The 12493-nt window shown below is 26.1% G+C and overlaps 4 protein-coding genes across 4 annotated transcripts; 2 read left to right on the plus strand and 2 right to left on the minus strand.

The window, feature by feature from the left end:
* Positions 1 to 576: 576 nt before the first annotated feature.
* Positions 577 to 2220, plus strand: DICPUDRAFT_159516 (uncharacterized protein; the record flags this gene model as incomplete). The annotated part of the gene is made up of 1 exon (XM_003294462.1): positions 577 to 2220. One exon carries the CDS (start codon positions 577 to 579, stop codon positions 2218 to 2220), a length of 1644 nt encoding a protein of 547 aa, XP_003294510.1.
* A 102-nt stretch (positions 2221 to 2322) lies between these two features.
* DICPUDRAFT_159517 (uncharacterized protein) lies at positions 2323 to 5073 on the minus strand (the record flags this gene model as incomplete). The annotated part of the gene is made up of 2 exons (XM_003294464.1): positions 2323 to 4592; positions 4665 to 5073. The coding sequence occupies 2 exons, from the start codon at positions 5071 to 5073 to the stop codon at positions 2323 to 2325; spliced, it is 2679 nt and encodes an 892-aa protein (XP_003294512.1).
* A 1121-nt stretch (positions 5074 to 6194) lies between these two features.
* Positions 6195 to 8457, plus strand: DICPUDRAFT_51572 (uncharacterized protein). The gene is made up of 4 exons (XM_003294463.1): positions 6195 to 6337; positions 6431 to 6689; positions 7256 to 7351; positions 7420 to 8457. The coding sequence occupies exons 1-4, from the start codon at positions 6267 to 6269 to the stop codon at positions 8419 to 8421; spliced, it is 1428 nt and encodes a 475-aa protein (XP_003294511.1). The 5' UTR covers positions 6195 to 6266; the 3' UTR covers positions 8422 to 8457.
* Positions 8458 to 8891: 434 nt separating this feature from the next.
* Positions 8892 to 11678, minus strand: DICPUDRAFT_99985 (uncharacterized protein; the record flags this gene model as incomplete). Its single annotated transcript, XM_003294465.1, has 2 exons — positions 8892 to 11540; positions 11606 to 11678. The coding sequence occupies 2 exons, from the start codon at positions 11676 to 11678 to the stop codon at positions 9019 to 9021; spliced, it is 2595 nt and encodes an 864-aa protein (XP_003294513.1). The 3' UTR covers positions 8892 to 9018.
* Positions 11679 to 12493: the final 815 nt, after the last annotated feature.

Here is a 12493-nt window from a genome sequence, read left to right on the forward strand (position 1 = left end):
GGTGTTTAAATATTAAAATACATGATTTGAATTTATTATTGTTATTTTTATTATTATTATTAGAAAAAAAACTTTTGCAATGATTTTAACTGATTGATTTAGTTTTTTTTTGAACAAATCTGTTTTTTTTTTTTAAACTTGCCCTAATACAAAAAAAGAGATTTTAACTACCATTTCTATCTCGCTTAGGTTCAAAACTAACTTTATTTAAATCTCCATATTATAATTTCTTTATATATAAATTAATTACTTAGTTAAACATATTTATAATAACAAATTAATTTTAGTTTTTTTAATAATTATATTAATATATTTGTTGATGCAAATTAGCTGTATTAGACACACAAAAATTATTATTTTAATTTTTTTTTTTTTTAAATTTTTCAATAAATTTTTTTTTTTTTTATAAATTTTTATCGTAATTTCAATTTTGGCGTTCATATGAATACAAAGTTTTTTTTAAATTACAAATAATATCCCAGTTTTTTTTTAATATAATTTTATAATAATATTATTTATTTTATTTATTTTTATTTTAAATTTATATATTTTTAATTTTGTATTTTGTAATATTAGATGGGTAAATTAAACGATTTAATTCAAGTATCATATGGAGCAAAAAATGTAATTTCATCAATGATCAAAAACTCTAGCTCAAGACATTCCTCTTCAGTCATTTTAAATAATTTAAATAATAACTCAAGTTTAAAAACAATATCAAATATTAAACCAAAAGATAGATTAAAAGATGAAAATGATTTAATAATTGATAATAAAAACAATAATAATAATAATAACGAATTATATGAAGATGAATCAAAAGATTTTTTAAACAATCACAAAAACCCAGAAATTAATTATATTAAATCACAAGGATATAAAATACCATCATCACAAACATCAAGATTTTGGGAATTCACAAAATTAGCAGTTGGTATTGGCGCAGGTTTTATTGGTGAAAAAACCAAACGTTCGGTTGGTGCAGGTGAAACAAATACAGGTTATAGCTCAATGTTTTCAGATAACAACGCCGAAAGAATGGCTGAATCATTTTCCAAAATGAGAGGTGCAGCATTAAAAATTGGTCAAATTATTAGTATTCAAGATGACTCGTTATTACCACCAAAATTTGTTGAAATTTTAGAGAGAGTTAGAAAGAGTGCAAATCCAATACCATTAGATCAATTACATAGTACTTTAGCACAGGAGTTGGGGGAAAATTGGCGTGATAAATTTCAATTATTTCAAGAGGAACCAATTGCAGCCGCTTCTATAGGTCAAGTTCATCGAGCCATTACAAAAGATGGTAGAGAAGTAGCTGTTAAAGTTCAATATCCAGGTGTTGCCGATAGTATTACTAGCGATATTAAGAATCTTGGTTCACTTTTAAAAATGGTTGTACCTGAAACAGCATACATCGAAAAATCTTTAGAGTCTGCCAGAAAAGAACTTTTGTTGGAAACAAATTACCTCAACGAAGCTCAAAATCAAAAGAATTTCAAAAATCTATTACAAGAGAATAAAAACAATAAATATACTAAAGACTTTTATGTACCAGATGTTATTGACGAATTAACAACTAAAAGAATTTTAACTACAGAATTTGTATATGGTATTTCAATTGATAAAATCAATCCCATCGATTATAATCAAGAAACTAGAAATTGGGTTTCAAAAAATATTTTATCACTATGTTTAGCCGAGCTTTTCCAATTCAATTTTATGCAAGTCGATCCAAACTCGGCCAATTTCGTTGTAGATTTCGATAAAAAGCGTATAAACCTTTTGGACTTTGGAGCCTGTAGATCTTACAATAAGCAATTTTTAAACAACTATTTCAAGAGTATTGAGGCTGGTACCGATGCAAATGACAAAGAAATTATTGAATACTCTGTAAAATTGGGTTATTTAAGTGGTGATGAAAATAAGTTTATGAACGACGCTCAATGCAAATCGATCAAGATCTTAGCCGAAGCATTTTCTCAAAAGTATTACGATGAAAATAATATTACCAAATATCCATTCTACGAAAAACAAATTGCAAAAAGAATTAGCGAATTAATACCAACAATGTTAAAAAATCGTTTAAAACCACCACCAGAAGAAACCTATTCACTCCATCGTAAATTATCTGGTAGCTATTTGGTGTGCAGTAAATTAAAAGCAAATTTTAATGGTGTTAAAATTTGGAATTATTATAAATCTCATTTTCAAATCTAAAATAAAAGTGTAATCTAAATTTTTTTTTTTTTTTTTTTTTTTTTTTTAAAAAAAACTAAAAATATAATTTACTTTTTATCCTATTTTTATTTATTTATTTATTTATTGTGGTGGTATATTTGGCGATGTTGTTTGTTGTGTTGTTTGTTGATTTGGTTGTGTTGGTGAAATGGTCATACTTTGTTGTATGGGTTGTTGTAAACCAAATTGTTGCGGTTGTTGATATTGGAATTGTTGTTGCTGTTGATAGTACATTGAAAGCTGTGGTGCTTGAATCATAGGAGAAATTGAAATTGGTTGTATTAAAGGAACCTGTGCCAGCATTTGATTTGTTGGTGATGTTGCAGTTGTAGTTGGTGACGTTATATTGGTTTGACTGCTAATAATTGGAGTAATATTTGCTGCAGTGGTATTAGATGATGCTTGTTGACCAACTGGTGATACAGTCGAATTTTTTGGTTCTCTTTTCTTTCTCTCTTTTTTTTCTTTTGGTTCTTTTTCTTTTTTTTCTTTTTTTGGTTTCTTTTCTTTTGGTTCTCTTTCTTTTTTCTCTTTTGGTTCTCTCTTACTAGTCGATGGGGAAATGGTGCCAGCTGATGCAGGTGAGTTTATTGATTGTGGCGATGTAAGAATAGATGATGCAGATTGTGGTGAATTTAAATTTATAAGTGGTGGTTGCTGTACATTTAGATTAAATGATTGATTTACTAATGGTGTTGAATTTGCTGTTGATGGCGTCGAAGCAGGCGTAAGTGATGATGGAGTTGATGATGGAGTTGATGTTGTTTTAGTGCCACCCTTCTTTTCCTTTTTAGATGCATTCTTTTTATCTGCCTTTTCTTGTATTCTCTTTTCCTTTGCCATTTTCTTTGAAAATTGTTGATGAATTGAGTTATTTAAACTTTGGCTAATAAAATCATTTAAATTACCAAAAGCTCCAGATGAATCCTCTGTTTTTTTTTCGGAATTGGGTGATGTTACACCAATTGTAGTAGATTGCATAATAGGTATACCTCCAAGATTGGGTGTAATATTTGGAGTATTTGTGCTGGTTGTGTTGGTCGGTGTTGTGCCTGCTATATTTTGTGTTTGGTGAGGTGAAATATTAATTGATGACATTAATGGTGTGCCTATAATTGGGTTTATTATTGGTGTATTACTATTTCCTGTTATTGTTGTGGTGGTTGTAGTGGTATTATGTTGTTGGGTTGTATTTGTTGAGGATGTAGATGACGATAATGATTTTTTAGTTGGTGCTGAGGATTTTATTGCTTTTTCAGGTGTTTTTTCTGTTGATGGAAGTGGAGTTTCTTTTTGTTTTTCGGGGAATTGTCCACTATAAATACCAAATGGAGTAGTTGATGAATTAGATTTATCGAAATGATCTTTGTGGTGTTGATGGTGATGGTGTGTTGTTGTAGTATGATGATCCCTACTACTTGAGTGATGATCTCTACTACTTGAATGACGATGACTGCTGCTTGAATGATGATGACTGCTGCTTGAATGGTGATGACGATGAGCAGTACTACTACTATCATCGGTACTATTTTGAATGGTTTCATTTTCTTCATCAACATGTAATGCTAAAGCCTCTGCTGGAATGGTTGCTTTTAAATGATCCAATTCATTCTTTAAGAAATCCCGTTGTGATTTTAAAATTTCGCAATGATACCTCTTTTCCATATAATACTTTTGAAGATCCAACAAAATTAAAACATCCTCTTTTAGATCATTATAATATAATTTTGAAAAGTTATTGGTTGGTCTGCCAATGTGAAGATCGAATAAAGTTGACTCGATTCTTGCGCCCTGTCTTGTATTTAAAGTGATTTGAGTATCGTCTTCTGTGGCACCACCTTGTTGTTGGGCATCCAATTCTGAATGTTTTCTTTTGTTTTTATTTTTACCAGTATAACTTCCTTGTACACCTCTATTTTGAAGATCATGTTGAGAATAATGTTTCATTGGGCCATTATTGATTGCAATTTGGGATACTTTGAAAACTGATTTACTCTCTTTACTGTGCTTTAATAAATGATTTTCTATAGTGTTATATTTTTCAACCAACTGTTCCTCTTCTGTAACCTCTTCTTTGCTTAAATGAAATAAAATATCACTTTGAAGTTTTCTTTGGGTTTCATAAACTTTGTTAAATGCATAGGTTGTTAATGGATTATGGAATGGATCTTCCTCTGGTTTTGTTCTTAACTCGATTAACTTTGATTGAATCCTATAGTATCTTTCTTTTAAATCCTCAACTGTTCTTTTAACTTGGCCCTCAAACCTATCAGCAATAACTATAAATCTTGTATCAAATCTTTTGCATAACTCTAAAAGTAAATCTGTATCTTCTCTTGACCATTTATCATCTAAAAACAATAATAAAAATGTTAGTTTATCATTTAGTTGGCCTTTTTGCTAATAAAAAGTATGTTATTTACCTCTTAAATATAAATCATACTCCTCTTCGTTATAGACCAAAATTTCCATTTTTTTATTAAACTTGCTATATTTATAATCATTTGGTTTTTCATTTGATTTCACCCAATGATGCAAAATTAAACCATCGTTTCTTGCATTATTTCTGAATGCCTTGTTGTTCCAGCTTACTTTTATTCTACGCTTTTCTTTTAAGCCCGATTTCGTTAATTGTTGGGGGGCAAATGTAATAGTTTCACCCTCTAAACTTTTAAATGTTTGTTGTAATTTTTCCATTGTTGTTTTAGGTGTATCTTTTGGTGTACGTTTCGGTGTATTACCCTGACCTGTTAAAATTGATTCTATTTCATTTTTACCACTATTTAAACCCGACTGCGCAACACTACCCAAAATATCCCTGACATCTGACATTATAATTTATTTGATTTAATAAAAAAAAAAAAAATATTTATTCAAAATCTTTATAAATATTATTTAGCTATTGTTCTATTGCTTTTATTATTCTATAATCATATGTATTTTATTATTAAAGTTTTAGTTTATTTATTATTGTGAAGTTAAATTTAATTTAATTTGTAAAAAAAAAATTAAAAAATTTTTTAAAAATTTCGAAAAAAATTTAAAAAAAAATTAAAAATTTATTTTGAAAATAAATTAATATATGATTTTGTTTAAAAAGTTATTATTATTACTTATTTAATTACTACCACAAAAGATAGATAAATATGATTTTTATTTGATTTTTTATTTGATTTTTATTTTATTTATTTTATTTGTCTATTATAATAAAAGCTATTTAATAAAATATATTAATTCACTTAATAATATTTATATTCGAAAATTAAATCTTGGTTTTGGAAAGAAAAAATTATAATAATATCGAATAATATAATATGAAAATAATAAAAAAATAAATAAATAATTAAAAAAAAAAATAAAAAAAAAAAAAAAATTTATTTTTAATTTTTTTTTTTTTTTTTTTTTTTTTTTTTTAAAAAAAAAATTTTTATAAATTTTTTTAAATTATTTTTATTATTTTTTTAAAATTATATTATTTTTTTAAATAAATATAATCAAATTTTTTTATTATTTATTTTTTTTTTTTTTAATTAATTATTTAAATATTTTTTATTTTTTTTTATTTGTATAATATCAAACACATCAATCTTAATAATAACAATAATAATAATAATAGTAATATAGTTTTATTAATAATAGTAATATTATTTATATATTTTTTTCATAATAACTTTATAATATATTTTTTTCTTTTACCGGGATTTTTATTTTTTGGAAAAATCATTTTAAATAAACATAGTAATAGTAACGGTATTGTATAAAACGTTTCAACAATAAAATAGTTTAGTAATAACAGTGACATAGTAATTTTTAAATAAATACATAAATTAAAAATGGAGAGAAAATTAGAATCATTATCTCTTCAAGAACAACAAAAACAACAACAACAACAAGAAATAGATCCTTCAAGAGTGGACGAGGAAGAGGATGAAGAAGAATGTGAAGAGGAATATGATGAAGAAGATGAAGAGTATGATGAAGAAGAGGAAGATGTTAACTTTTCAAAAGAAACCCTAGAAGCAGCAATGGCAACAAAAGTTTCAATTGAACAATACTATACATCACTTTTCAAATCATTAAAAGAAAGAGAAGAAAGGTATAGTTAATAATTTATAAACATTATTAACCCTCAAAAAAATAATATTTATTAATATTATTTTCTCTCTTTTTTATTTATTATTATTAACAGACGATGCTTTTTAGAAAAAAAAATGGAAGAGTTAAATTTAAGAGAAGAACAAAAAGCAATTAAAAGAAGAGAACTAGATAAAAAGGAAACTGAATATATTAAATCAAGAAGAATTAGATTAACTGGTCACTCATTTGAATCACTTAAAATTATTGGTAGAGGTGCTTTTGGTGAAGTTAGATTGGTTAAAATGAAAAAAAATAATAAATTTTTTGCAATGAAAAAATTAGATAAATCAAAAATGATTGAAAAACATCAGGTATGTATAGTTTAATAATAATAATAATTGTTGTGTAATATTTTTTTTCATTTTTTTTTTTCTATCACATTTTTTTTTCTCTCACAATTGTCTTTATACAAATTTTTGTCAATACCACCCAAAAAAAAAAAAAAAAAAAAAAAAAAAACTATATCTATTTCCACTCGGACACTATCTTTTTTTTATACAGAAAAAAAATCTTTCAACACTATTTTTTTTTGTCAATAATATCATTATAATCACTCCCCAACGATTGGATAACAGTTTAGACACAAAAAAACAAAAATGCAACGTCTCATGGTTTTTTTAATTTTTTTTTGGCCACTTATCGATAATATCAAAAAAAAAAATTTTTTTTTAAAAAATAATATATTTCCAAACCTTTTTTTATATTGTTGTAAAAAAACGAGCTGTTTAAAGATTTTTTTTTTCTGAAAAAATTGTATTTTTTTTTTTTTTTTTTAATTTTGTTCAGTTCGAAAATTTCTTTTATTTTTCGTTTATGCATTACAACGAGATAAATTTTTTAAAAAAAAAACTAACTCTCTTTAAATTATTTAATATAGACCGTCCATGTAAGAAGTGAACGTGATATTTTAGCAGACAGCAACAATATACATGGCAGTAATCCATGGATAGTTAGTTTATATTACTCTTTTCAAGTAAGTTATTATAATCAAATATATACAATATTTACACAGAGTTTTAATATTTATTTTAAAATTTTCAGGATGCAAATTATTTATATTTAATTATGGAATATGTTCCAGGTGGTGATATGATGACTCAACTAATTAAATATGATACATTTACAGAAGACGCTACAAGATTTTATATAGCAGAAACAGTTTTGGCACTTCACTCGATTCATAAACTAAGTTATATTCACAGAGATATTAAACCAGATAATTTATTAATCGATTCCAAAGGTCATATCAAAGTTAGTGATTTCGGTTTGTGTACAGGTTTACAGACAAATAGAGTTCCAACATTAGCAGAAATCTATAAGAAATATGAAGGTGATAATATTAGAGACGAAGATACAATTTCAACTAGATCAGCAAGATTCGATTCATGGAAGAGACAGAGAAGAGTTTTAGCTTACTCAAATGTTGGTACACCAGATTATACTGCACCAGAAGTTTTAATGAAGGATGGTTATAGTGCCGAATGTGATTGGTGGAGTGTAGGTGTCATTATGTTTGAAATGTTAGTCGGTTACCCTCCATTCTGCTCAGAGTCCATTAGAGAAACTTATCACAAAATTATGAATTGGAAGCAAACTCTTCCAAAGATTATGGAAGAGGCCAAAGCTGAAGTTAACCTTAGTGCCGAGGCTCAAGATTTAATTGAACGTTTCCTTACTGATCCATTAAACCGTATTGGTTTTAATGGTGTCGAAGAGATTCAATCTCACCCATTCTTCAGAGGTGTCGATTGGAAGAATATTAGACATGGTAAAACTCCAATCATTCCAACCATTACCTCACCAACTGACACCCAAAACTTTGACCACTATGACGAAGAGGAACCATCTCATCACCCAGAACCAATGCAACCAGTCCAATCATCCTCATCAAAATCAAGAAGAAAGATTACATCATTCGATATTCCATTTATTGGTTACACATATCGTAATTTTGATGCTATGAGAGATGCTTTTGGCTCAGTTTCAAGTAAAGATAGTTTATATGGTTCAATTAATAGCAGAGAATCTCTAGCAAATATGTAATTAAAATAAAATAAAATAATAATAATAATAATAATTTAAAACTCAATTACTACTTTTCTTTTTTATTAAAAAAAAAAAAATATAATATTAAAATACAAAAGAAATATCTAGAGAATCAATTACAAATAATAATGCAAAAAAAAAAAAAAAGAAACAAAAAATTTCTTTTTATCTTTATATCAAATAACAATAACAAAAAACTATTTATTATATAAACCATTTATTAAAGTCCCATTTTATTAATACTTCAATAACACAAAAATAAAAATTAATATAAATTTTAACAAATAATGATTTTTTTTATAAATAATAATTTAAACTTTATTTTTATACTTATACAAAATTAATAAATAAATAAATACTTTTTTTAAATTTTTTTTTTTTTTATAAACAAGTAAATATAAATAATTATTATTTTATAATTATCATGAAAATTATTATACAAAAATTATTTACTTTTTTTTTTCTTTATTTTGGTTTATTATGATGATTATGACTATTATACTGTTTTGTTTAAAGAGATGTTGACTATTTTAAATTATTGTTAACATTTGAAATCAAATTTAAATCGATTCTTTTTTATCATTATTTAGTTATTTAAGAATCGTTATCATTATTGTGGCTACCGTTATAAGTTTGGTTATGGTGAATTTGTTGTAGTGGTTGATGATGATGATGATGGTGGTGATGTAATGGTTGTAAATGATGGTGAGGTAAATAAAGTTGATGGGGATGTGCAGGTATTATTTGACTGGGTGAATCGTGATAGTATTGTTGGTGTTGTGACATCCCATCCATGTGAGATGGTTGGAATCCGTGAGCCCAAATGGGAGAATTTTGATATTGATCCATTGATGAGGACATATGGTTAGGAATTGGAGGTAGAGGTATATTTGGGGATGGTATGCTCGAGTTATTATTGTAGTTTAGGTTATTATAGATATTACTATTATTACTATTATTATTACTATTCATATTAAAATTATTTTGATTTAAATTATTGTTTTGGTGATAGTTATTTAAATTATAGTTTTGGTTTCCGTTTTGATTTCCTGAATTATAATTATCATCTTTTTTTTCTATACTTTTATTCTTTTTATTAATACCATTCTTTATATTGTTTGTTGTGTTTGTGGAGTTTCTTGAAGGGTTTGATGAAGAGTTTGTTGATTTCTTTTTAACGGTGGTATTAATATTATTATTCATATTATTATTGTTCATATTATTGTTTTCTTTTAAATTTTTTAAATTTCCTAAAGGAATTATTTGATTTGGTGAAGAGGATAGATTTGATGATGTTGTATTTGATTGGTTTGGTGAGGGTGATGGGTATGGTGATTTTCTTGGAGTGGAATTTGTTTTATTGTTTCTATTTGCTGGGGTGGCATTGTGTTTACCATTATTGTGAGCAAAAAACTCGACAGTTTTACCTTCATAAGTGCTACCCTCTTTGCTTTGAGAGGCCATTACAATGCATAGACGTTTAGAGATCTTTGCAAGCTTCAATTCAAATTCCAATGTCGAAATTGGATGTTGAGATTGAGAATATCTGTACACTCTTACAGACTCTACGCTTAAACATTGTGGGTCACTCGAAGGTGGTGGGGGAGAACCATCTTTTGGAATATGAGGTGATGGACGAGAAGATGGGGGTGTGACGGAGATTGAAATTGAAAATGATGGTGGTACGGCTGATGGGAAAATATTTGGAGTGCCGACTGGTGATGGGGTTTGTGATGGTGAGTTGCTTGGTGAAGTGGTTGGTGATGATAACGAAAAGTTTGGTGAGGTTCCATTACTATTATTATTGTTATTATTGTTATTATTACCGTTGTTTATTGATAAATTTGTTGTGTTTATTAGTTGGCTTCCTTGTGAAGATGACGTAAAATTGAAAACAGATGAGTTTGGTGAGTTTGAAATTAAAGTTGTTGTAGATGTAGGTGATGTATTTGTCGAAGATGATGGTGAGGAGGAAGAAGATGATCCGTTTGAAATTGAGTTTGATGAAACTGATGGTGACGTTGAGGCAACAGATGACGAACCACTATTACTACTATTATTATTATTATTATTATTATTATTATTATTATTTCCACTATTGCTATTACTATTTATTGCAGCAGAAGCAGCAGATTGTTGACCTCTTTTTGTAGTTTGGTTTTCTTGATCTAACAAGGCAACTTGTAAACCAACTTTTAATAATTCTTTTTCACAATAAACAATCATTTTTAGTCTTTTCCCTTTACCTTCAGTAACACGAATATGATCACCTTTTAAAATTGGCATCCAGGTACCTTTTGATCCCCTTGGTTTATGATAGAGATCAATTCTCATACCAACAAATGGTGAGTTACCAGTAATTTGGGAAACCACTGGAATTCCCGGTGCGGTATATTGTGATGGACAATAAAGCTGAGGAATTTTACTTGCTGTTGATTCTAAATATTCAACTTGTCCAGTGTTTGGCATTGATGCAGATATTTGATTGGGTGAAATATCATAGTTATAGGTAGAGGAAAAATTTACATTGTCATTATTATTATTATTGTTATTATTATTGCCAAGATAAAGTAGAGGATTTGGTATGGATGGATTAATAAGTCTTTGTTGGTTCCAATATTTTTGTTGTGAACTATTTGATTCAGACATGTAGTTGTTTAGGCTTGTATTAATTCCACTACCATTAAAATATTTATTATAATTTAATTGATTGTTTGATTGTGATGGTGAAGATTGTTGGTGCGAGTTTGATTGACTATGGTTGTTATGGTTACTACTATTGTTATTGTTGTTGCTATGTGAAGTTGGTGAACCTGGACCTTGAATTGATGTTTGTGAAATTTGGTATTGTGAAATCTGTTGGTGAACCTGGCTCAGGTGGTTTGGGTATGATTGTGGAATTTGAACATTTTGTTGAATTGTTTGTTGTTGGTATTGTGAATAACCTTGTTGATATGGTTGGTGTGGTTGATATACATTTGACATGTTATTTATTGGTTCAAAGTTATTCCTCGAGTTATTATTAAAACTATAATTATTTTGTGGAGGACTTGGTATTAAATGTAGTTGATCTGAATCTTCTTTTTTAATTGAAAACTCTTTAGAATTCATTTGCTCTATAAATTTTTAAAGTTTAGTATATAGTTTAAAATTTCTATAAATAATAAAATATAGTGCTTACCCCAAAAAGAATTTGGTGCTAGATTTTGCTCTATACCTGAAGAGTGATGGCCAACATAACCTTGATTCTTCATGAGTTGTTAAATATCTTTTTTTTTATAAAATAATTTACAATTTTAATAAATAAATAAATAAATAAATAAATAAATAAATAAATAAATAAATAAATAAATAAATAAATAATTTGTTTTTTAATAAATATATAAACAAAAATATATAAATAAATAAATAAATAATAAATAAATAAATAATTTAATAAATAAAATAAATAAATAAATAAATAAATAAAACTAAAACTTTTGATACATAAAAATAGTATACAAATTTAAATAAATAAATAAATAAATAAAAAATTAACAATCTTTTTTAAATATACATGTATTTGAGTTTTGAAGAAATGAAAAATAAGAAAAAGAAATTTTTTTTTCTTTTTTTGATTTTTTTTTCTTTTAAAATATATATTTTTGTGGGTGTATGGGCAAAACTATAGATATTATTGATGATTGAGAAAAAAAAAATTTTAAAAAAGAAAAAAAAAAAATAAAAAAATCCACAACCATACAAAAATTGATTGAAAAAAGTGATGATTGAAAAAAAAGGTGGAATAAAAATATTTAAAAAGATTAAAACTAGGTTTTTTTAATATCGTTTTGCTGTTAAAAATTATTATATATATATAGAAATAATAATAAAAATAAAAAAAAAATAAAAAACAAAAAAGAATAAAAAAGATTTATTGTTTGTTATTTATTTATTAAATTTTATAACATTAAAATAAAATAAAATTAATTAATTAAATTTTAAAAATATATAAACAAACAAAAAAAGAAAAAAATAAAAAAATAATTATAATATTTTTAAAAAAAAATTGGAAAAAAATACAATACTA

Source organism: Dictyostelium purpureum, assembly GCF_000190715.1.
Source record: "Dictyostelium purpureum unplaced genomic scaffold DICPUscaffold_573, whole genome shotgun sequence".
In the NCBI taxonomy this organism is placed as follows: domain Eukaryota; phylum Evosea; class Eumycetozoa; order Dictyosteliales; family Dictyosteliaceae; genus Dictyostelium; species Dictyostelium purpureum.